At 46.3% G+C, this 26,762-nt stretch overlaps 1 protein-coding gene across 2 annotated transcripts in view; it reads left to right on the top strand.

Moving 5' to 3' along the window:
- Nucleotides 1-26,762, top strand: part of LOC144170073 (uncharacterized) — a 49,500-nt gene that overhangs the window by 12,395 nt on the left and 10,343 nt on the right. The window contains exons 2-6 of one of the 2 annotated variants that reach the window (XM_077699610.1): nt 11,348-11,482; nt 17,089-17,255; nt 18,098-18,255; nt 20,882-20,959; nt 25,974-26,132. In XM_077699610.1, the coding sequence (XP_077555736.1) occupies nt 11,348-11,482; nt 17,089-17,255; nt 18,098-18,255; nt 20,882-20,959; nt 25,974-26,132 (697 nt within the window). Of the gene's footprint in view, nt 1-11,347; nt 11,483-17,088; nt 17,256-18,097; nt 18,256-20,881; nt 20,960-25,961; nt 26,133-26,762 lie in introns of both variants that reach the window. The other variant, XM_077699609.1, reaches the window with a different exon arrangement.

The raw sequence follows: 26,762 nt of genomic DNA, 5'->3' as shown, positions 1-26,762 counted from the left end.
TTATGAGTACAATAAAAATACTGTTGGGAACAAAACCATAAGACTTTGTTTTTTGATGCCCTTGCTACTTTGGCCTGCTTGACAAAAAGATTTGTTTTGGACAGCCAGTCGCAGCAAAATAGGCACGTCGAAAATAGCTACGCCGGAGTTTACCTCCCTCGGCTTCTTCCTTGCTGTTTGTGCTCCAGCTTTCTCTTTTTCTTCCAGCCTCCTAAGCGACGAAACAACCTTGGCTCGAACCAGTGTCAATGTCTGCAAGCCGGCATGGCAAAAACAGCTTCAAGCAACCTTGGCATGAATTTGCCGATGTTGAACGCGGTTAAACGAAATTTGTCTGGTGAAGCGGCTGCTAGACAGCCGCTTTTGTACAGCATCTACACAAGAGAGAGAGAGAGAGAGAGAGAGAGAGAGAGAGAGAGAGAGAGAGAGAGAGAGAGAGAGAGAGAGAGAGAGAGAGAGAGAGATGCATTATTCGAAGCGAAACGACAGTCGACTCAGACGATAACTGCCTCTCGGGTTCACGGCATCTCGATCAGAACTGAGTCTAGGAAGAGGATAGGCAGAAAAGAGAATAGGCAGAAAAAAGGAAGGGAGAATAAGATGCCGGTGCAGCATGTACAGCCCGGGCAGCATCATAGCCGGTCCGAGAGTCCCGTGTCATTTAAAAAGTCCAGCAGGGTACGGAACGCTTGTTCGCGAACGAATGAGCGATTAGACGCTTTCACTCGCCACCACACAAGGCGCTGGCTTAATTTTGGCTGAGCTTGCAGGACAGATTGACGAAATGAAGCGTTTTCTTGCTTTGTACTTGGAGTAATAGAACTTTCGCTCTACAAAAGACTGCAGCCATCTCGGAGATTAAGGTTGGCCTAACATGGCCCAATTTTCAGTTCAACACGTTGGGACAATATGCAGGACAAACTTAGGCATTGTCAGGGTTCTTTGGTTCATGGCAAGGTGTGTCGGTCCACTGACGCTCCATACACATGCTTGAATAACTTGTTGAACGGGAAGTAAGCGTTAGAAAGGCAAAAACGCGAAAAAGCTGTCTTTTGCAGACACATGACAGCATTTGGGTATCCCATAACGCAATCTTGGCAGGAAACTGACACTATACTAAATCCTTTTCTGCTGAAATATTTGACGAGCAGTATTTAATAGGCGTCATATTTTCTGTTAATGTCGTGTACTTGAGCGCATAGTATCGCACAGTTTAGCTGCCATGTACGTGGAAATATGGTGTTGAGAACGAGTTGATGCCAATAAAAGCGCTAAACAGCCGGAGAACGAACCCGCACGCCATCGCTTCAACGAGGGCTTTCTTTGCCAGAAAAACCGATCACCGCTTCTGTTCTTACTTTCCTAGACACCCTTTCATTCCCAACAACCACTGTTGTTGCCTCGACCAGCACGATCGGGTCGTTGACTTTGCTCTGGTGCTCCCTACTGTTCGAAAGTTTCGGCTGCTATTTCATCCGTGCTGTTCATGACACGAACGAAGTGTTGAATTGTTTTAGGTGCGGAGTACCTTAGGACCGCGCAATGTCCGTGCGCGTCCGTGCGCATAGCATTTACAATCGCAAAAAATCACACAGGCACCAGCAGGGTTCGAGCCTGTGTCTGGTAGACCAGACAGAGTTAGTGTCAGTCGTCTTACCCATTGGGCTACGACCGTGAGTTAGTACTCGAGAGTCAAACGGCTTACTCCCTCGCCTGTAACGGTGCGGAGTACCTTAGGACCTCCCAATGTTCGTCCGCGTTCATCCATGCGCACACCACCATCAAGCGAAAACCAAGCGAAATTAGATTTGAGCCATGAGTTGCAGTTTCATTTAGGGAACAATCAAGGTGCAACTCACGGCTCAAATCGAATGACGGTCGCGACGCAAATCGGATGTCACTCGGGGTGCAACTTGGATGTCTTTTCGAGTCCCCGTACGCCGCACCCTCGCCATCATCTACGGAGTGGAGATGCTGCCATTTTTTTCTTCTATTGCTGTGGTGATCACCTAAAAACTCGTTGACGAAGCTGGGTGCGCGTGTGCCTCACCACCACGACCCTCTCCACGTGCGTTTGTGTCTGCGTCTGCAATGTGGATCTTTAGCGGGTTCACTCATGACGCGTACTTGTCATTACACTCATTACGTTAGGGATAGACAGTATGGCCGAACACAGGCCCTTACGCGAAATGAGGTCCTTAATTCCCCACCAATACCACGTGTCACGATTCCAGGGTATCCTATCCATTATGCTCTGTAGGGTTCGAAGACTCGCCAAGTTTTTTTTTGAAGCGAAGCTTTAGTGTTCTCACTGATGCGTCTGTAACGAGAAATGTCCTGCAGGGAAGCCAACTTTCTGTGACGACGGGGATGAACGATCGTGGGTGAAGTGAAAGAAAACAACGCTTCAGTTGCCGGAATCGAACCTGGGTCCCTTGCGCTGATAAAGCAGGCGTCTATACGATTGCGCTTTGGAAAACTTGGACGACAACCAAAGAATCCGTCACGATAAAGCTTCGCGTTCAACGATCGTCGTCGTTAGACGGAAAGATGTATGATTTGCTGTTTTACCGACACTTCCTCGATGACTTATGTTTTATCAGTCATTGCAATTTTGAACTCGCGGATGCACAATACTTGCTGTTATTGACAATTAAACTGTTTAAAACACCGGTTGGTCCTTTTTGTAGCAATTTACGTGAATGAACAACTTCTGTGTCCAAGAGGGCAAATTTTCCAGTAATGAGGACCGACTCACGATTTGGCCCCAACATGTTATCTGCGCTTTTAATCTACGCAATGGAGAATGTCATGCTTGCATTCTATAACGTCACAGCGCAGGCCACGTTCTTCGAATCAAATTGCACGATGGGCCTTGCCCTTGACATACTTTGGTCATTTGGTTGAAATGATCAGCCATCAAGCTCATGTGGCTGAAGTGAACCCAAAAGGTTTTTTAATGTATGCCACACCACAACTGTTTCCTTCCCGTAGTGCCCAAAACTTTCATTTTGTTACCGTGTCCGACTGGGTTCATTTCGTTGTTGTGAAGGACGCTTAGTTTTGTTTCTAGGAGTTTTTTTCTTCTTTTGTTCTTGTTGAGATTAAGAACATGAAAGATAGGTTGCCATTCATTGCATTCACGCTATGCCTGTTTTTTCGTCAAGGACAAAAATGTTCGTGAGTTCCGACATAGTTTTGTTTGTTTTACTGATACAAACTAACTATTCCGTCTCGACTACTGCTCCTTTACCTCTCCCTTTATAATCTAAACGAAAAACTTCGTTTGACTCGTATACGGGAAAGTGGCAAGCTGGATCCAAATAAAACGGTGTTTCTGATTCAAGTTGCATGTTTCTAAGGTGTGTAAGTTAAAGGTTACACGTTACCATGCTTAAATTACTGAGTGCGACCTGAACTTCCAGGCTTACATTGTGTAGAATTCAATGTTTCTTATCTACAGCAAATTGTATCATATTTTATTTCTTACATTTTCCCACCATTTCTTGCTTAAAACAAATTCTAAAAACAGCTTTATTGTGGATAACCTCTAAAAAGACTCACCAGAGATGTTTATTACGAGGTAGCAAAATGACTTGTTGCTTCAGGAGAAAAATAAAAACTGGTCAAACAAAGTGGTGATCATTGACTAACATTCGACTTAGTCGACGTTATACTGACATCTACCATCTCTTCAAGTTTGTCATTCGTTATCGTACTACAAACGGCTAACCGTAAAACGGATCGTGAAACGATGGACTTCAATAGGCCATGTTTACGGTCCATTCCACTGACCGAAATTTCACGTTGTACACTTTCTGCTGTAGTCGCATCAGTGCAATTGTGTCGTGGAAATTTTTTCCCATCCCCTTCAGGGTCTTATGACCTCCGTATGACAGGCATTAATTGAATTCAATTTTTGGCAGGGAAGTTATTTTATTAGTGACCATTCGGCGACTCAACCGTATTTTTGCCAGTTATTTAACTGCTCACCAGAGCAAAGCTAAAATTTATAATTCGCTAGCCTTAACTATTAGAGTTGGTTAGCTCGGTAGACAAATCCCACAATATGTCATCGCTGACATCCAGTCGTATGCCACGTCGAAAAAGAACGTCATAGCCAAGCTGGACATTCAGCCCTGAGTTTACGCAGGCCATTGCTTCAGTTATTGCCAAAACTGCTATCAATGATACCGAGTACAGAGAAGCCTGGATGTAATAAACCTCTATGTAATGAATTTCTGGAATTAACGAAGTTTTTTAATTCCCCATTGCCACCCACATTGAAGCCCATGTGTTTGTGACCTCTGTGTAGCGAAGACGTTGCGACAGTTAACCTTGTTGTAAAGAATTCGCTACGCTGATGAGTCATTGTTTTTTGCACTTTTTCTGAAAAGTCGCTGGAGAAATGCACTATTTTTTTTTCCGCGCAGCAAACTACCCTGCGTTTCTACGTGTGAGTGCGCGGTGTCGGTTAGGTGCTAAGCCTGCCTGTCGGTGTTTAGTCGCGAGTCACTCCACTGCTTTATCTGTGCTGTCGTTTCGTCGGTGATGAGTTCTGCTGCCAGAATACGGAAAGTTTTGTCTTCTCAAGACAAGATCGCCATTTTAAATGCCGTCTCCGCCGGCGAGAACAAAGAACAAAGAACAAAGCACGCTCTCGACAATTTTGAGTGCGGAAAAGAGCACCAAGTTCTCAAAAGGCGCCCTTTCGCATAAATGTGGTTCTGCAGACGCTTTAAGGCATCGAATAGTGTCAAAAGGCAGAAGTGGCACCACTTAACTCCCGTTTGTGAATACGGAGGTAAGTGACCTTGTTTCTTAGGGGAATCGTGTAGTGCCTAAGCTCGCGGAAAAGCAGCAGCAGGCGCAAATCACGGTTTCCCACTGTAGAATAAATCCTTGAAGGGTGAGCTCACCGTCAATGATGTCTAGATTTTTGGTTTTGTTTCTGCTTCATTCACGCGAGCTTGAACTCAAAACCTACGTGTAACTAAAACCTGCATGCAACGAAAAATTGCGAAATTTCATCAACTTCGTTATTTCATTTCATTTCATTTATTATACCCTTAAAGGCCCGAATGCATTATTACATATAAGGGGGGGGGGTTCAGGGAACAATGTATACAGAAATGCAAGTGAACCTACATATTGTTAAAAAAAAACACACAAAACACACACAAAACACACATATCCAGGCATAGCAGTAGTAGCATTGTCAACACCATCTTCCAGAACTTGTGGAACAAAGGCTGAGGATCGTTAGAGCCGCACAGTGCAAAGCACCTAATCTCTGCTGCAGACGCATTTAATTCACAGGTCTAAGCCGGGCGCAATTTCTACCTGCTCACGCGACCCCAGGAACAGACTTCGCGCACAGACGCCCGCCTCTGTTCCCCATTCCGGCCCAGCGGAGAAAGGGTGTAGACGACGAGGCCGCTTGAACAACATTTGTGAAGCGAGCAGGCGCAGACGGGCCCTTTTTGTTCGTCGGCGCTACTTGAAGCTCATAGGGGCCGCTATTCTTAGGCGTTTCATGTGCAGCGCTTCTGAGCGCCGATGCTAGGGTGCGTATAAGAGGCCGCCTGGCGAAGCCTGCTGCCGAATACAAGGGCTGTGACAACGTCTTTTGGCGCATACAGTGCGCGGAATACACGTAGCATTGGAGGTGTTAGCGACGCAACACAAAGGTCACCCGAAAGGGGTTGCCAAGATGCTGATGCCGGGACTGTAGAAACACATTCTAGTGGTTGAGCATGAGGACGTTGGTTTAATCACCCGCAAGGGTAACCGAACTTTTTGGTAAAGGGAGGTAGGAGAACGCGGTCGTGCGAGATATTTCGCTCGTGATGGCAAAACGTAAGTGATCTAAGCAAACCAGCCTGCGCTTCCGAAGTTATTATAAGATAAATTAGAAAGCTGCTTTCGGAGTGAAAATTGAAATTAATTTTAGAATAGAACTGAACACAAAATAACGCAACGCAACTTCTTTTAACACACGACAATCACAACGTCATTTCCCCCCAATGCTCCGGTGTGTCATTTCTGCGCACTTGCTGCTGTTGTCAACAAGGAATGTCAAAAATGTTCTTTATGCGTTGGAAGCGAATATGTGCGAAGTATCGGCGTGCAACCTAAAAAAAAAAAAGGTAATTCACCAGCGACCCCGGAAATTTATTTGCCCGACAGAAAAGCCCTGCCTCATATGGTGATAATTCATTTCGCGCAGAAGATCACACAACTGTCTCATTGTTCTTTTTTCCTTCCTCTCAGTCATTTTTTCTTCAGTGGCTATACCACGAAGTGCGCAATAAGACTTGCCTTTCAGTTCCCTCATCTTGAATTGCAATTCGCGTCTTCTGTCATCAAAGCTAGTTATTGGGCTCCAAAACATCGCCGCAGGCAAGCTTCACCACAACGCCCCAAAACAACCAATCAGCGTGACCAAATATGCGAGTTTGGTGAATAACGAGGCCAAGTATAGAATTTGTGTTGATACAACAGCGCAAGCCGTGCGTATTGGCTGTTGTGCCAGCACAAATTCAATTTCTTACATTAATAGCATGCTTGGCCTCGCCATTCTCCATATATTAGCACATTTGGTCACGCTGATTGGCTTTTTTGGGCGTTGTGGTGATGCCCACCTGCGGCAATGTCTTTGAGTGTAGTTGGTTCGTTATCCTGGGTTTACCCGCTTTTTAAAGACGATAGTCTTTCTTGTTCTACTTAAACCCAGAAATTTTGGTCTGTCTGTATGTCTGTCTGTCTGTCTGTCCGTCTGTCTGTCTGTAACTCGATTCAGCCACCCGGCCAAAGCAAAATGCTTCAGTGCAATAGTCTTATATACTCACAGCCAAATGTAAACGTCTAAGCCCGGTTTATATGTTCACACTTGTCAACTTTGCTAAACAAGAACAAGACATTACGCAAATATAAGACAGGAAGTTAGTACACAAGGGATGTGTACAGTGTTCCTTTATTAAATAATTCCTGGATGCTTGGTTTTTCGATAGCAAATGATATTCTACATCTACTGCAGAACCACGCGTACCGCCTGCTGCTGCCTGCGCCACCTCCTGGCGGCATATGACAAATCACGCGGCAACAGCATAGAAAGGTTTCACTAGCTAGGTTTCACGTTCTGATTGGAACGCACGTGGAGCACGGCAACGCGGTTCTATAAACCTTGAAGTCGGCCGCGTCGATTCACGCGCGTCTCCGCCGTACTGCAGCGCTGGCATTGAGGAACCCCGCCTGTAGCAGTGGAACGCGGTAAATTCAAATCGCCTTGAGCAAACCTTTAGTGTGTTTACCTTGGGATGAGATCGACGGAACAGGAACAGCATGAGAGGTGAGTGGGAAAGCGAAGGGGGGCATTTCCTTGGCAAATGTCTACAAAGACTATCGTCTTTTGACGACATTTGCAACAAAACGAGCAGATACGCGGCCAATTTTTTCCCACGGCACAATATTTCTGCACTTTTGCGAGCGTGTTCTACGCGTTTATGCATTTCTGCACTGCTTTGCATATGTTCACTGTAAAAAAAAGATGAAATAACCTCGCTTAGGAATTTCTACTGTTTGTAAATATACTTTTGTATTCTGCATACTGCAGCACGAACTCCTTGCAAGGGCTTTTCATAAAGTTGGCAGTATTCTTGAAATAACCGAAATAAATTTCACAGCGGCGAATCATGACATGCCGAAAATAGCCGGGGTAGGGGGCAGGTAGAAAAAATGCAGAGGTTGGAGAATGCACATGCAGAAATATTCGTATCATTATAAATACTTCTCCGCAAAACTTTATTAGAAAGCACACGCATAAAAATGTGCCAGGTGTCTCAATTCCTCCTTTCTCTCCACTTCCCCTTTTCTCTGCTCCTGAAGTCCCTGTGATTTACCTTCAAAAATGTTTTGAATGGGTGTGCCAAATTGAAACCAAGAGGGAAAAAAAAAACGAATCGCGTAACACGCAGTTGTCCTCAATTTGAAGTTCTTTTTATGGACCAACGACACCAAACAGTTTCCGAAAGTACCTTTTTTTCGCTAGATAAATCCGCAATCGTAATTTTTTTTCAGCAGAGCGTGTTCTCCTGAGTTTATACCCCAAATGCCTACATAGCATAGGCATAATCCACCTGCTAGCTAAAGAAATCTGAAACGTGCAACCAAGGTAATTCTCGTGTTTATAGACGAGAAATTCCCAAGTTAGTCGTACATTTACTTAGCTGTCAGCTCCCTGAATTCTTTTGATGGTTGCTGATTCATTATGCAATTTCTCCGTCACTACACTCCTAGTGCAAGAAGAGAAGAAAAAAAAAAAACAACTGCGTATTTTTTTTTTATAAAGCACGCGCCTTCCGCCGTGAAAATGGAAAAGAAAACCGGGAAAGCGAAGTTTTCCAGGCGACAGCAGGTGGCTTGCACCGGCAAACTTTCCTGCTGGGCCGGAAAGCAGTCACTCAGTGCAGACGCCCACCCGTATTAAGGTGCCGCTGCGGTCCTGGCCGTATGCCATTAGCAAGACGAAGCCTTGGAGCGGATCCAAGCAGAACCGCGCCTCCTAATACTAGTTCCGTGCAGCTCGCCGAACGGGCACAACAATGGTTCAGCGGTAAAACGCGTCCACTCAACCCGTAGCTTTAACGCGCCTCCCTCAGTGCGCGCTAACCGAGCGGTAGTGCGCGCGCGTGCGACCAGACCAGTCAGTTGGAGGCTAGTATGCGCAGATCGGGAGTGACGGTTCGGCTTCGCCGACCCGGGCGACGCGGCTCCCAGCGTCCCTGCATGGAATCAGGTGGCGCGGCAGATCAGAGGCGGCACGCCGGACACAAAGTTCGCGATGCGGCCTCCTCCTCCCTCGAGTAGCGACGACGAAACGGGGTCGCCTGGTGAATCAGGCGCGCAGGAACGCCCGGTAGTGGCGTTACAAACAACGCTCCAGGATAGGGGCCGCTTTCGGAGAGGGCGCACTGACACACCGCAATGAAGCGAAGGAACATGCGGTGCGTGTCCGTTTAGGAGGGCTATTCTAGCCTGCAGCACGCCCCAGAGGGGAACAGCTGAACGCGGTACAGGAAAGGGACGGCATGTCTCCATCCCGAGTACAGCTTCCGGCCACGATCTGGCGCATGGAGCGGGGTGCAAAAGCTTCACAAAGACAAAGAGAGCGTGGAAGAACAAGGAAGGAATTGAAAGATTTCACAATATTGACTTGGCACGAGTATATATGTGTGCGACCACGTTGTGTTTGCACACAATGACGCCTTTCCCCCTCCCCCTCCCCTCTCCCCATCTCTCTCTCCCTCCACACACACACACACACACACACACACACACACACACATACACACAGAAACACACGTGCACACGCACGTGCACACACACACACGTGCACACACACGTATACGTGCACACACACAGGTACACACACGTATACACACACGTGCACGCACACACACACACGCACACACACACACACACGTGCACACACAAGCCCACGCTCGTGCACACACACACGTGCACACACCCACACATAAGTGCACACACACACGTGCCCACACACACACACACACACACACACACACACACACACACACACACACACACACACACACACACACACACACACACACACACACACACACACACACACAATCCACTCTAAAAAAAGAAGGGCGGGAGCTCTTTGTAGGTATATGAGGAAGGCAAATATTGGAAAACTTTTTAATACCAAATTGAGTGTGCCTTTTTCCACACAGAATTGCTACATTGCTATTATATGGCCCTTCCTATTGACGGCTCTACCTACATTCCGGGATTTTGCCTAATCGCATTTCCATGGTTTATCACGGGCACGCGTTCGCTCACGCAGCTCATCGGCACTGCACTACTTCTTACGAGTCATAGGATTTGACTCTATAACGCTTAAGGTGCTTGTATTCGTGCAGTTACTTGCACCAGCGGGGTATAACCTCGCCCTCAAAGCGATCGCTCTCCGTTGCAGATTCAGATTCAGATTATGGGGTTTAAAGCGCTGAAGCCAAACCTGGCCGATGAGGCTAGCCGTAGTGGAGGACGCCGGATTAATTTTTACCTTGTGGCGATCTTTAACGAGCACCGAAATCTCGAACACACGGGTTGGTTTCGCTTTTTGCCTTCACTTGACAAGCAACCACCGCGGCCGGGATCGAACCCACGTCCTTAATAGCAGCACAGTGACGAAGCCACTGAGCCACCGCAACGGCTGGCTCTCCGTCTTGCTCTCGCGGGCGGATGCGTGCTTCCCTCGTTACCATTATAATGGCGACAGCTCTGCGCTGTAATATTGAGTATGTTGGTATGTCATGAATATACTGATTTGGATACGGGTGAACAAAACACACAAGTGTCGGTGACATTGGTGTTAAATTCAGGTTACAAACAGTACATATAAAAAAAAATTGTCCCATATCTATACTACGAATGTGGTTGAGAGCGAAGCCGTACTTAACAAGACAAAAGCGTGATTGACCCTGTCGCAGTCCAGACGAGTGCGAGAAGCGAAACACGAATGTTTTTTAGCGCCGATATGCCAGCCCTCCGTCGGTTCTAATGCACCCTAACACGGCTCTGCGAACCGAAGATAGAATAAAGTTTCGGTAAAGGCGGTGGCTGTTGCGTTCCCAGCTTTTGTGCGACTTGTGCTAATGCCTATGTACAGCACGCATTACAGCAAGATACATGTAGGCATACACAGACGGATAATGCTTTACAGACAGTTCGGTACGTGCATTCTCAGTTCCAGTTCAAGGTTTAGATACTCGTTTTTTTGGAATGAGTTATATGAGGTCGCCATCCTGCATGTGCGGATGTGAAGACGGTGATGAAGATATTTAATTTAAGCTACCAGTAGCTAGCAATCTTCAACTGGTGTCTTCAACAACATTGCTAGGATGGTGGCCTAACGCTGGCCTTCAGAACCAAGGGCGTTGGCCTTCAGAACCAAGGGCGTGGCTAAGGCGTTGCGCTGCTGAGCACGAGGTCGCGGGTTCGATTCCCGGCCGCGGCGGCCGCTTTTCTGATGGAGGCGAAAAGCAAAAACGCCCGTGTGTTCGGGATTTCGACGCACGTTAAAGATCCCCAGGTGGTCAAAATTAATCCGGAGCCCTCCACTACGGAGCACCTCATCGCCTGCGTTGCGTCGGCGCGTTAAACCCTACAATCAATCAACTTTCGGACGTACGGCCAGAAATATTGTCCTTGGAATAGCATACCTGTACATCTACAGTGCTACAACTGCGTGAGGTAATCCCCTGTGTTCTTGTTTTTGGAGCCCGGCGTTGACGGAGTGCTCTCTATCGTGCAGGGTGTTCGAGCTTTTGGTGTACTACTGCTCGACCTTCATGGAGATGATCCCGCTCTCGTTCATGCTCGGCTTCTACGTAACCTTCACGGCGACGCGCTGGTGGAGCCAGTACATGGCCATCCCTTGGCCCGACAGGTCGGTAGTGCTCCTTACTTTGTATATACTGCCCACAACCTCGGGTCGTTGGCTTACAAATGGGGGGAAACTCAGAAGTACAAAAAGTACTACACACATGCAGAATAAAAACTAAATATCTGCGAAAAAGGTAAGTACTAAAGCGCCCACCTGGTTGCTTGAAAGTCCTTATTCGGAGAAGGCTAAAAATAAACATGTCGATCGAGTTAAAGAAAAATCCGCGCCTAGTCACGTAGAGATTTTGACAAAAGTGGCGCGTGTAGACAGTTTTTTAGCAATCAAGGCGAACATTTTTAATGGTAGTTCTAGAGACTCACATGGGTGTCATTATGGAGGACCGTGGTTAAAAACTTAATGTGATATTGTTCTTTCAACAGTATCCGTTATACGGACCTATACGGGGCGATTGGCGAGGAACGCATGCATAGTTTGACATAACGGTAACGTCGCAGAGCGGGAGGCAAAGGAGGGGGATGCACCCTCTGCGGAGCGAGCCACGGGTGGGCGCAGGAGGTGGGAGGAACGGAAAGACGCACATTACATCGCACCGCACTCAAGTCTCTGCACGTGGTGGCGAAGACATGGTACCCGGTTATATCGGACACCGAGACTTCCTGACAACGGCTGAACGTGCCGCTCACCTGGAAGTGATCAACAAATAGGAAATAATCAACAAACCTCTTTTTCTTTGGTGCTATTTCTATCCACTTTGATAAAACATTGGAGCACACAGTTTGTGTTGACCAATCTGGTTTCATTGCTGCGACTGCACAAGGAACAAAAAAGAACTGCCAACAAAATGTTTTGTGAAGGAGTTTGTACTAAAAAATGGGGAATGTAGCCCAGGAAAGCAGCTGTGGTAAAATAAACCCATAAAGCAGCTCCGCCTAGTGGTAGCGACCCTGTAAATGAAATAACGTCAAGTATAACAATGAAGAATTAAGGGATTAATGTTCGGTAGAAACACTTTTGAACGTACACTAGAGGGCTAAGGTTTAATTTAGACCACATACGGTTTCTAATCTCAACCGCAATCTCGTACTCCAGAGCTTTTCGTATTCAATCATAAGAAATTAAACGCGACTGCCATTATTCGATCTCACCGCCTGGACTTCTGTACAAGAATGACTTAGACGGCATGCCAGTGCGTTACGTGTGAATAGAGCATGAGTCATTTCCGAATTACAAGCTCAGCGTTGGGAGAGAGTGTTCTCTAGCATTTGACTCATATGCTTTAGAAACACACCTTTACAATGACGGCTGTGAATATAATTTGTTCTGAAGGTACTATTTAACGGCAGGGTACTTTTTGTATGGGTGTGTTCGTTGTCAGAACCACGATGCATGCATCTCCAACCATACATTTCAAAAATAAGGTGCTATGATGAATTTGGAAGTCCCGGTGTTCGAACCCAGGCCGCTCTGCTTCGTAAGCGAAAATCATAACAGCTGGACCAGCAGTGTTTTTTTTCTTCCATGCTATTTAATTCAAATAAAGAGAAACATAGGTACAAGATCTATGTACAAATAATGGCGCTTTATATAAAAGGCGAAACAGGTAATATGGACCACCAGTGTTATCTGATAACAAGGTGTAATTGCAGGTTTCATATCGAGATTTTATGGCCCTGCATAAAGGTGCAGAAGGAGGAAGCAAAATTCACCGTGGTTTCTAGATATTTCCACAACCTGAAAGAGCAGCGAAAAGACATGCCGATGCTTCTCCAGACCAATGTCTACCCACACAGGCCACATAACCACACGGGGAATTGACAGAAATAGCAAAGCCAATACCAACTAGGTATCTAGGGTCATCTGCCCCAGGTGCACACAAAGCGCATGCCCACATGTTTTGCGATTGTATGTTTCCCTAAGTAGCTGAAGCGCCGTAAATAACTCATGGTCTGCTGGAAGACTTGGAATTACTATCATCTGGGCAATCATCCAAATGATCTCAAAACCCCTGCCAGGAGTTGAGGCAGGCCAAACGCATCTAATGAGAACCTTGTTGCTCAGTGCTCGATGCTGTTGTCGTCTGGCAAGAATGGGAGGATGACAGATGCCAAATTAATGTTGAGCTCGTCACGTTCATTAGCATTGGGGTTGATGAAGCCATCTGTGTTGCAGTTGTACGGCGCTGAGTGGTGATTCATGTCCAAAGTGCTTCCGGTGACTGAATTTAGCCGCTTTCACTTCCCTGTGCTGTACTGATAGCATCGACGGAGATTAATTGGTTTCAGTGTTTAGGCTTTAAATAGTATTTGCGATGCTGAGTGGTCGCTGAGGTAGCATTCATTGTTTGGAGCCTTTATCGTCGTTCATGGGGTTTCCACGCTGAAAAGAAATAGTGTACAGATTGTGGTGGAGTGCTGCTGCTGAAGCAGCTTCTGTACTTGTGTGTGCGTGTGTGTGTGTGTCCCCTTTTACATGTGTGCTAAACATTGTCCTTTGTAGAATCATGTGTTGTCTATATCTGTAGTGTTTCTCTGTAATGCTAATTTTCTCAATGTGCAACTCTTTTTTTCTTATTCCTTTTTTTTCTCTTTTGTGTTTTATATTTACCCTTGTGTGTGTTATATACATTGTAATGTCAACCTCCTCCCCTATCCTCCTATTCCTATGTATTATTTTCTCCCTATGCCCCCCCCCCCCCCCCCCCCATCCGCCTACACCAGCAGGCGTTCCGGTGTCCGCCCCCTAGGCGAGACAATTTACGCCTGTTGGTGGATCTTCCTTTTCCTACGAACAATAAATACATACATACGTACATAGTTGCGCCTGAAGCTGCAGAACGTACACCGCCCATCCACGCTTTAGACATGTAATGTCTCTGGCATGCCGTACTTTAGATTGCCGTGCATGCGCGTCTGTATGCTTGCGGGGACATTTTTAAAACACATTTTAAAATGAGTGGCAATAATTTGTATTGTAAACAAATCCCGTTGGTTCCAAAGCATGACTCATAATCACTAAGTTATATTACATTATTATATAATTTTATATAACTATATAATATTATTATTATAATTAACTACTATATAATTATATTATTATTATAATATATTATTATAATATTATGCGGTATTATATACGCAAGCTTTCTAAACTGTTGAGTCTCGGAGGTAGAAGAGGGATTTTGCTTTTTATTTATTTACTTTTTATTTATACTATACTACGATCGATGGACCATTAAGATGGGATACATATAACAGCAATACATATAACAAGACGTATAATACATTTCAACACATACAAGGCAGGAAGATGCAAAATAAATAAACAAACAAACGAAAAGGAAGTCTCCCCGCGAAATACTCCAGGTGTGCAATTTTAATATTATTTATTGAACCAGCAGTTGAAAAAATACAGGTCGTAGCTAGGTAGATCTGCAGAGTCATCTGCTGTCAAGAAAAGAGAGGTGCCAAGGTCACACACCCGCAATTGGCACATACAGAAAGGGGGATATTGGCGAATGTGTTCGTTGATCGTTTGATAGGCAAGTATGGATAGTCATCCCATGGCGAGGAATCAAAACTGCCCCAGGTGCTTACCCATTTGCCAAAAACCTAACGCATGCCCATGCGGTGGATTGGCGAAGTGTGCACAAAACCTCCGTGTTCCGAGTTGAGAATGCCAATTTCTCGCCAAAAGCTGCCCAACTTACGTGGAAACTCCCCGGAGGTTCTCTAACGCGCAAGAGACGTGACTCGATACCATAAATCACTGGCTCGAAAAGACACGGCTGAGGAGAGGGGCAGCCGGCGCCCTATTTATATATCGGTGGAAAGGTCACGGGATTGCTCCCCTGCGTGTAATCGCCTTGCAATGTACCCACAAAGACAGCTACGCGGTGACCTCGTTATGTGCATGCTATAATTATATGCATTAAAGAAGGATGATAAAGCTGTTGTACTACGTTGCTTTTTGACTTGGATGGCCTAGGTTCGAACCGAAGTATGCCGGCTTCGCGCATGTTGGTGGATGACTGATCAAGCACCTTTTTTGCGTTCCTGGGGTCCTTATATGCAACACGACAGAGAATTCTCTCCCTTCGTTTTAGGTTTTACATTTTACTCTGCATGCTTTTGGAAGTGCCCAATAATTGACAAATGATGCTTATTTCTTGACTCGGGAACGTTTTTACCGAGGCGTAGCAAGCACTAACATTTATCATGTTTCGCAATAAGCATACATAGAAGCCGATGGTCATTTTGCTCTACCGGTTTCCCGAACTCTTCCCTTCAGGGGTGCATCAACTTTAGGGTTAGTTGTGAGTGCCATGATTGCTGCATTTTTGATGTGCGGCATAGTTGACGATCACTGAAAAAAAGAGAGGTGTTCTCGAAAACGTAGTTTTTATAATAACATGAAAGAAACTAGATCTATGCTTGCAGGAAAATTGGTAAAAATGTGAGACACCGTTTATTTATACCAGAAGTGATATATCTTCACAGGAGACTGGGCGAGATGATATAAATGATTTATATAAGAAGAAGTTCAACCACTGTAGCAGTTATGGTTTTGAGGTGACGTTGTCGTCACCGTGATTGCAGTTGACAATGAATGAACAAGGAATACACTCGTGATTGCCACTGTCGTGTTTATCACCGAACATGTGATAAATGTGATAGCAGGTGAAAGTGTCATGTGAAAGTTTGACATCGTTGATGAAATCAGTGTCTTAACTCCGAAATTAGCGGCACGTCAGTGTGGTCGTCCGACAGTTATTACGATCATCCTAGGGCCATTTAATTTGATTGGTTGTTTTTTGCAGCCAGCGACGTTTTTTGAACCATAATTTCTAACGTTTAGAGGTTTAGAGCCCATAATTTTAGTTTTATTTAAACTAGCAGCGTAAATAATCTAACAAAGAATAGGTGGACAAAAAACACATTTAACACAAAGTTTACGACATCTCATGCCTGCTCTCTTTACTGTTCGAGTGTTTTGAAATTCTCGCATGGAAAATCCCCAGCTACTATTCCTAAATAAACTATGCTCAATCGAGTACAATGCAGTACGATGTTAACTGTAATAGCCATGGCAAAAAACTAGCTTATTTCCTTTAGACAACAGTAGACCTTACATCGGCGTCCCCACATATCCAATTTAGTTAAGGTTAAATAAAGGTTTTGTTATGTATATGACTCATGGCGCTTAAATTCGAAGTCGAAACTACGTACTCGCAGTTATTCTTGGAGTAGTGGTAGCAAGCACGGAAGAAACTAATCTTCCGATACTGATGTTCTTAGAGCTTTACCGTAAGCTAAGCGTAAGCTGACATTTTATAGTTAGCAGGGAAGTTAAAGCTGGGACGGTAAAACATTGTAATGAGGAATTATGTGTGTATATGATGCGGGAAAGGATCGTGGTGACTAAAGAGGGGCACTGTTTCCAAGGCATCAGACGTGCCTACTAAATGTATGTGAGGCTTAGCGCTGTACGTGTGATAGTTCGGGTTCCTTTGTTGAGCTACCGTTACGTGAGGCATGTTACAAAAAAAAAAAAAAGAAAACAGGCTGGCCCAACATATTCGACGTTTACTTGTCTGATGGAGTTTGCAGCTAAACATTGGTCCAGGGCCTGCGCTGTGCCGTCGTGCGCAGGGTGATGAACGTGCTGATGATGTACGTGCCGGGGCAAGACGACGAAGCGCGCATGCTTCGACGCACGCTGATGCGCTACCTCAACCTGAGCCTCATCCTGGTGCTGCGCTCGATCAGCAAGGCCGTCAAGCGGAGGTTCCCCACCAAGGACCACCTCATTGAGGCGGGTGGGTGCACGCACGCCTTCTCCTTGCCGCCTTGCCACGAGACGTAGTGTAGTTTTAACAGTGGAGTGATACAGAACGCCCGAGGAGTATAGCAAAGCGCCTTGTGTATATGCCGTGTTCGTATCGGATGCTTTTTTAATTGCTCCATCGCGGCAGTGTACTTTGCCATTGGAATTGAGAAATGCATTCATCAACTTACATTTGGTGAATGCCTCCACCACTGCTCGAAATGCATAATCTGTCTTTCAGCAAGAACGTTTTAAGCATCAATCGAAAGGATGCTGTTACGAAAATGGTGCGCGCAGTTATTTAACAGAGGGGAGGGAGGCGCAGGGCTATGTATCATTTTGAGTCATCATCATCACCAACCTATCTACGCCCACTGCAGGGCAAAGAACTCTCCCATAGATCTCCAACTATCCCGGTCCTGTGATAACTGCAGCCAATTTATCCCCGCAGGCTTCTTGATCTCATCTGCCCATCCAACTTTCTGCCGCCCCCTGCCACGCTTGCCTTCTCTAGGGATACTCTCTGTTACCCTTAAAGACCAACTGTTATCTTGCCTTCGCATTACATGCCTTGCCCACGCCCATTTATTCTTCTTAATTTCTACTAATATGTCCTTAACACGTGTTTGTTCCCTGACCCACTCCGCTCTCTTCTTATCATCTTCCGTCCATTGCTCGCTAAGTCGTCCTCAATTTAAGTTGAACCTTTTTAGTGAACCTTCAAGTTTCTGCCCCTGCGCATGTGATACTTAGTAAAATAGTTACTGCAGGCTGAAAACTGGCCGCTTGTGTGGGTTAAAGACGTCGATGTGCCCGGTCCACTCGTATTGGCAGGGTTCATGACCAAACTGGAGATGGAGGTGTGGCAGTCGATTCCGTCGACCGAGTTCAACACCTTCTGGGTGCCGTGTACGTGGTTCATCAATCTCCTCCGGGAAGCTCGGAACGAGTGCCGCATCACGGACGCTCAAGGGGTCAAGCTCATACTCGAGGTACTCACCTCACCCGCAGCTGCCACTTGAGGCTGTAACTGTGCGAAAACAGTCTTCTACGACCAGAAACAAAATCACAATTGTGTAAAAGTCAAGCGTTACTGTGATAGTTACTATGTTTTAAGCGTATCTGCACTGATATAGATATGGTACCGCCCTTAGGTGATATACGAAATTACGAAGCATTACCACGAAATGAAATGAGTGTTTGCTCGCCAAAAATTTCGTGAAGCCGTCTTCAGGGTACAAAAATGAATGCTTTTGCTATTCTTCGGCATAAAATCCGCACTTGGGCCCCACAGAATGACAGTTTTCATTGCAAATGGCTATAAGAATACCGTTCACTATTGCGGTTTCTTGTGAATTATTGTTTGATTGTGGGGAAATTATTAAGTTGGTAATTTGGGGTTTGAGCGATTACACGAGTGCGTATGCAAACTTATGGTTTGCTTCGTTTTATTTGCCGCATTTTGTTTTCCTTATCGTGTTGTTCGTTGAAATTTGAGGTAAAATTAATTGCCCATTTGTTACAAAAAATGTTTCAGGTTTATCGTGAGCTTTAGCTTCTTTACCGTCAGCTTGAGGGGACTAAAAAGTTAGTTCATTGTTAGAGATTATTATTCACGAGTTACGGATTAGACCTTTACTGATGCTCGCAATATTTTATTTCTTGCCAGTGTCTATAACAGGCCAAATATATAAAGAAGTCGTTGAAATTTCGTAGTGTCACAGGTTACCTAATCATGGGTCGTTTGCCAGGGCGGAAGCCTATGTACCGTACACCCGAAGGAGTTTATGCGTAGGGGGTATGTCGTTATCACAGACTGCTGACCCGCCACCGCGTCTCAGTGGCTGAGGCATTGCGTAGCTCAGCACAAGGTCGCGGTTTAGGTTGCTGGTCGCGGCGGCCATTTTTCTAGTCGGGGCGAAAAACAAAGACGCCCGTCTGTCGAGACTTTAGAGTTCGTTAAGTATCTCAAGGTTGTCAGAATTAATCAGCAGTCCTCTGCTACGGGGCGCTTCATAGCCAAGGTGTAGTAGCTTGGTCGTGCAAAACCCTAATTCGAACTTTGATGGAGTACACAGAATGAAACACTGATTATTATAGATGGCTTCAAAAACTTAACCGTGAAGTGTTTGTATGGCCGCATTCTCTTTGGCGCCCTCCAGGAACTTCAGCAGTGTGCTTTTTGTTATGCGGCGTCACAGGAATTTATAGCCACAAACTATGCTGAGGGCATTCACCCTTACGAAAGCGAGCACCCCACTCATGTACTTTGCGATCTCCAGGGTACGCTCATAAGTTTACAAAACACGCTGCATTAGTTAGCGATGACTTCATAATAAATTTTTATGGGTTGCGTAGGTCTTAAGTAACTCTATTATTGTTTTATCTGAGGAGGGAAAACGTTTATTTATATTTTTTTAGTGGTTGGGCGGCACTCCACCGAGGGCTCGTGCCACGTGCGACAGTTCCCAAGGGGGTCAGCAGGGGAGGTACCCTTGGTCCAGGGCTCCAACGGCCTGTGCTGCTTTGCGTGCCCGCTGAATCAGACCGATCTGGTGTTCACAGCAGGCGCTGGCCAGCAGTGCCTCCCATTGCTCCGCATCAGGGTTTCTGATTTTGGGGACAGCCGTTGTGCTTTGGCATTCCCATGTGGTGTGGTAGAGGGTGGGTTTTTCTTGATGGCACAATGGGAATGCGTCTGCATATTGAGTTGGATAAATTTTACTTAGCACGTTTAGGTAGCGCCTGTCTGCAGCTGTCTCCAGTCGGTGGCTTCTGCCCTCGTCAGGGACTCGTGTGGCGGAGGGTACCTTTTCCTGATACCCCTGTAGTATGCCCATGTGGCCGAGTATTCCGAGGGGCCTGGCGTGGGTTCTTCGAGGTCGGAATCATTGGGTGCTCGGTTGGTAGTATAGCATCAAGCTACCCTGTCCGCCTCTGTGTTTCCCTCAATTCCCGAGCGCACCGGGGCCCACAGGATCCTGTGTTGATCTTACATGGATGCTCAGTGTGTTGCGGTACGCCACCTTGGGCCTGGAGGAGTACAGGGAGTGCGCAGTATTAACTCCCAACTATAGCAAAACTTCTATTTTTACTGTGAATGAAGAGTTTCTATAATGTAGCGAATTGGGCGAGTTGGAGCACGTTCATGATGGTCAGCGCATACGAAAACAGGACAGGAAGAGAATTGGCAGGAGTTGCTAGACAGCACTTGTGTCGTCAATTCTCTTCCTGTTCTGTTTTCGTCTGCGCTAAAGCAGATTCTAGGAATCATGCAAACAAATTTCACCAGTATTGGTATCGTTCACGCGCCCGGCCTCAAACCTTACTTACGAGGATAGATAAGTGTGGCGAATTCTCTTCATGGCAGCGCCTATGAAAATCTAGACAGTACATAGCGATGTGTCCTTGTGGCTAGGCGTGCGTACTGAAGGCAAGTGAAGCCGTGACAACAGCAGAGATGTTTTAACCAATTCCATTGATTAACGTGGAATTAACAGAAACTGGTCAGTTAGAAAGAATAGTAATTCCATGTAGTGTTTGTAGTTTCGTTGAAGCGGTGGCTGACACTGGTACTTCTAGTGTAACTCCTGTGATTTAAAACTTCTCCACTCGTAGGAATTCAACGACTTCCGTTCCAAGTGCGGCCTTCTTTGGAGCTACGACTGGATTAGCATTCCTCTCGTCTATACCCAGGTTAGTACTCAACTTCTTCTTTCACGGACTCTCTTGAGGACATCTATGGTGAGGCATGCAAAAACTAGCAAGGAAAAGAGGAAACACTTTCTGGCACTTAAACAAATCACCCCTGTTCAGGAACAAATAAAATACAGTTTGTACTTCCGAGCACATCTACTAGCGCACCTATCTTGTTTGTACTAGCGCACCTATACTGGCGTGTTTTTCCAATATTTCAACAACAACAAAAAAATTATCCCGAAGAGAAGTTTATTAGAAGATACATTTTAGCTGGAGAGAAGAACAGATAAGGCACTAGAACGAAATTTCCGAAACCCAAAATTGCGGTGTGTATATGCTCCGCAGTTGCCAAAATCCGGGAAGAAAAATCCACACTCACACGCGTTTTGTTTTACTGGAAATTAACCGGCCATTTGTAGAGTAGTTGCTCGCTGGAGACGTAATTTAATTTCAATAATTACCTGCAATAATTATTTGTGGTCTTTACATGGTCTTTCTAAACTCCCGAAAGAAGTGCAATTGAGGCGTTTGTTTTTCGAAATGAGCCCAACACACAAACCGAAACGAAGTCAGATAAAACTGCAGCGACAAGAAAACCTCGGTTACGTTTCCCTAAAAAAGAGGCGGCAACAAAATAGGTGAGATAACGCCCTGCAAATGTGTACGCAGATCGTAGTTCGTATCGAAAATGAGCCAGAACCTGCTGTGGCACGGATCAAAATAAGCCAAATCCATTTATCCGATGGGAGTTTGCTTTTGGCTTGACTGTTCGTACTGTTAAGTGGGTGTTTTCAGAAGTTATTTTTCTTTTAATTTTCGGAGTTTATCATGAATTCAGACGGCACTTAGGACGTCGACGACAAAGTGAACGAGAGGAGTGAACGAAATGAAACTTAGAGATGTGCAACAATCTTTTCATCTCGTCTCCCCCGCCCCTACAGAGTAAATCTGGTTATATTTATTGTTTTATTCCCATATTTAACTTTGTAGATATGAAATAGCCGCCGCTTAAAACCCCTGACACCTCTTACAAGCCCTGACACCACCGGGGACACCTCTTTCACAACTATTTTCCCCTTCGCCTCCACCGATGGCCCTTTGGCAAGTTGCGCAGTCGGCAGCTAACGGGGGTAGTGCGGTTATCAGATGATTGCAAAAAATAAAGTCAAGCATGGATGGGCGCAAAAAAATGCACTGACGATTACTACACTCCCTAATATGAAGTTTATGCGCATATGGTCACGCCGCATTTCTTCTGCGTCTCAGGAAGTGTTCGCGTGATCAGCGAACGTACGTCTGCGTGCGCTACTCTGCTGCTATCTCGCAGTGCACCGCCGCCACCGGCCAGCATGTTGTATATCGTGTTTGAACCTCCCGCGCAAACGTCACGTTGTTTGGATTATCCCCGCACAACAGAGCAGCGAGCATGTTGTTGCATATCGTGTTTGAACCTACCGCGCAAACGTCACGTGGCTTGGATTAGCGGAGATTGGAACAGCGCCTGGGAAAAGTGTCAGGGGGAGGTCGCTCCTCGGTGGCGACACATGAAACGTGTGAGGGAAAGGCAGTGAGAGAGATGACGCCGTAGCCGCACGTGTCGTATTCCACTTCACAATTCGCTAGACGCTCCTCTCCGTTTTCTTCTTTCGTTGCTGCTGCATTCGCTCACTCGGTTACGCGGACATGGGAAGCCCAGGTAACAACTGCCAAAGGGCTACCCCGTAAAACGACCGAAACCCGCCGTCGCCGTTTCCACTCAAATTCACTTCGCCAAGTAGCCGCGAATCCCTCCCGGTGGAAGAGAAACTTTCCAGCTTGAACGCCGGCTTGAGCCCACATTTATATTTCTTTTTCAGCTTGGAAGGCCCCCCGAGCGCCATTTTTTCCGGTGTCTTTCACGCCAAAGTATGAGCCATCATCGGTTGCCGGTTTATGCATGCACGATTTGCGAGTGAAAAATGGGGGCGTACACGCTCACTTCATGCTGCTCCCGATGAAATGCCGGTTGTGCTTGTATTTAGATGTCAAAATTACATGGCTCAATGCGGTCAGTCGGCTGTCTCCTCAATCGAGTGGTTCAGGTATGGGTTGTTGTGTTACACAGACATCTTACAGACACAGTAAGATGCATACGAGGAGGAAGGAAAACGGACAGACACATTGTTTGTACGCGAGAATAGAGCTCAATGCCTTTCAGGTTTTTAATCGTTATGGGACGGATGCATGGCGTTCGTTTGGAGGAAGAAGAGCAAGAATCGAAGCGTTGGATCGATCACAAGCGCGAATGGGTGAAAAAACAACGGAAAGCTGCTGGCACCACCGTTACCGCCTCAATTTTAGCTCCTGGAGTAGCGGCGAGTCCCTCCCGGATGAACAGCTAATTGCCCGCTTGGAACGCCGGTGTGAGCCAATATCGCTTCTTCAGGGGGCTTTCAGGGGATATTTTCGAGGGTGCCTGTCACTTCTAAGCACGTGCACATGACCAATACCGGTTTATACGCGCGAAAGTTTGTAGTGTAGAATAGTGGGATGGAGGCGAGGCGTGCACGCGCAGCTATAGACACGGCCGGACTCGATTTTCCTCCTTCCGCGCTCCACGGGAGGAGGAGAGTCGACTCCGGAGTAGAGTCGTGCCCGTACTGATGGATGGCATGTCCGTTATTCTGGTGCGAGATTTAAACGCAGACTTTAAGCGGCCCAATGGGACCTATCCGGAGTCCTTAGTGGTAAAGCGGATTGGGTTTGGGTGTTTGGCTATTCAGATTACCGACGCAAAACCCGTATCGTGATCTATGGACGTAAAAAGTGCATGTCACGCAGTTAGGTTGGCTGAGACGTGAAATGACGCCATTCTTTAAAGTTATTACGACAGTTGCGGCAACAGTCTGAACTCGGCCTTACACAAACAGTGAGATGCTTACGACGCGGGAGGGACACAGGCAGTTCTATGTTTATCGGCAAGAACAAAGCTTGGATCCGTCAGAGATTCATTCAGATGATTGGGTAGGAAATATGCTCCATCGCAAATTACGATAAACGTTGTCTTTCCTACCCATAAAAGGAAAAACAACAAGCCTGTTTGGAATGGAACCAGAAATATTAAGTGCGAATGCACTTTATAAGCGACCCCAAACCACCCACCGCCGGCGTCGGCGGCGGCGTCGGCGTCCGCAGTGCTCCTCTATATTTAAAGGAGCCATGAAGACAAAATACAAGTTGGGTTTATTGGAAAGACTGCTTAGTCCCGATAACAATGATACCAATATCATCGCAATCTTCGAAATAATAATGGAGATATTAAAGAAAACGTGTGAAGCCGTGGCGACCCCCTAGGCAATTTCCCGCAACTTTTCTATGACGTCACGGAACCTTGTTTGTGCGATTGGCGGCCGTCTAACTGACCTGTCGCGACGACACATGACTGGACGTCTGTGATGGGGCCTCTATTTCCATTTGACCGCATCACTTGAATGCTAACGTGCAGTTAACGCACTGAAAATTATATGTTATTGTTGGCCCGTATGACGTCATTCTTGCTCATAACACGTCACCGTGGCGAAAAATTTGAAAGTTTTTAAATACTTCTTGCTTTTTCTCGTTAAAAAAACATCTTTTTTGTCGCTCTAATGGAGTTGAGTGAGATACTGAATCCTAGTTCTTTCAAATTAAACAAACTTGTATTTTCTCTTCATGGCTCCTTTAAGAAAGAAACAGCATCCGGCGCCAGGTTTCGATCCGAGGACTTTGCGGCCGCAGCGCGACGCTCTACCGACCAAGCCACGGACGCGACGGCGATATCAGTGTTAGTGACGCGCTTTATATCTTTAACGCATTCAAACTACGTCGTCAGCGGCGTGCGTTGGCGACTCAGCGGCGTTATAGCGGCTTGATAACTGCGTGGTGTACACGTGATACTACAAACCCGATGGAAGAGATGGAAGAGAAGGCGGTGAGGCGGTGGGCTGCGGGGGCCGAGACCAAGCGCCGCAAGCGGGCCGACAACCGTGCATTCGCACTTTCACATTCTCCCCCTCGGGGAAATGCGGGGGAATTTTTGTTTCGTGCGCTCCGTTGACTGCGTCCAGCTTTGCAGGTAATCCTTCTTCACAGAGTAGAAGGGCACTAATTTTTTTGAAGCCTTTCCGCCAAAACTCCATCGAACCATTCTTGAAAGTCAATTTAATTGAAGTTTTCATAAAGAATGCCGCATCAACTTGAGTGTTTCAATTCAGTACGAACCAAATGCAAACTTATCATCCCAATATCGCTCAAAATTACCGCATAATTTTTATTACTTGTGGCCAAAAACTTCCCCTAGCTGTCATGTAAAACATATCGTGTAATAGCTCTGATAGCGTTGCATTTATGTCCGGTAACAAACTTCCGCTTTTTTCTTAAATTCGCGTCTCATTTTGAAAAACAAAGAGCTCCTCAACTGTTTGCACACATTACGGATTGCTGATTGCAGAGTGCTGAGATTTCCTGAGATGACTGCAGGACTCAAAAAAAAAAACAAAAAAAACAAGCTGGGTTCCGCTTTCTGACATTTTTTTTTATGTCAGGAATTATATAGGTTGCAGCGCTTTGACTTCGAACAGCTTCTTTCAAGCATCACAGGCGTGTTTGTACGCATTTGTTTTAAGAACCAGTGTTAAATTCAAGGCACTGCAGTTCACCAAACATACCAGTTACCACGGACACAACAAAGTCTTTCTGCCCACGGTGGCGTGCATTGCTGAACACGGAACAATCGGCCGCAGGACAGCTATCAGCCACGCGATAGTCATAAGAGGTTCAACGGCACGCAGGGCTGCACCGCGGACACGGACTCTATTCTAAATTAGTTTCGAGTAAATGTCTTTGAAACATTTCGGGTGTCTCCTTGGGTTCCTAAGGTGTACGGTTTGCAGATGATTATTTGATGCCTGATTTCCGAAGTTACTGTACGCATCAATCAAGGCAGTGACGGTGTGCAAGCCTCTGCGTTTCGGTGACGCAGCCCGATGTGCAGGTGGTGACCCTGGCGACGTACTCATTTTTTGGCGCGGCGCTGTTTGGCCGGCAGTACATCCACAGCCCGGACCCGATTATCGACAAGCGGCACCACTTCGACTTCTACGTTCCTGTGTTCACCGTCATCCAGTACTTCCTCTACATGGGCCTCCTAAAGGTGCGTTCAGCACGTGGCGCTTTCGAGGGAGGCAGGCACGATTGCTTGCCGCTTCGGAGATGAGGAAACGGAATCAAGTTCCCGAGAAAAAAAAAAAAGACGCGGTGAGGGAGATAGGATAGATACAGGACAAAGAACACACACAGTAGGCTCGATTTATGGAAGCAGACAGACAAATGGACACACGGACGGACGGATGGATGGGCGGGCGGGTGGGCGGGCGAGCGGACGGGCGGACGGACCAACAGACACCACCACCACCACCACCACCATCATCATCATCACCATGATCACCATCACCACCACCATGATCATCATCTTTACGCCCACTGCAGGGCGAAGGCCTCTCCCATAGATCTCCAATTATCCCGGTCCTGTGCTAACTGCGACCTATTTATCCCCGCGAACTTCTTGATCTCGTCTGCCCATCCTAACCTTCTGCCACGCTTGCCTTCTCTAGGGATTTATTCTGTTACCCTTAATGACCAACGGTTATCTTGCCTTCGCAATACATGCCCTGCCCACGTCCATTTCTTCTTAATTTCTACTAATATGTCCTAAACCCGCGTTTGTTTCCTGACCCACTCCGCTCTCTTCTTGTCCCTTAATGTTACACCTATCATCTTCCGT

This window comes from Haemaphysalis longicornis, unplaced genomic scaffold, assembly GCF_048455015.1.
Source record: "Haemaphysalis longicornis isolate Haplotype H1 unplaced genomic scaffold, Haemaphysalis longicornis Haplotype H1 scaffold_2, whole genome shotgun sequence".
NCBI lineage: Eukaryota > Metazoa > Arthropoda > Arachnida > Ixodida > Ixodidae > Haemaphysalis > Haemaphysalis longicornis.
Note: the sequence above shows the minus strand (reverse complement) of the source record. Positions and strands in the feature narration are given on the sequence as shown.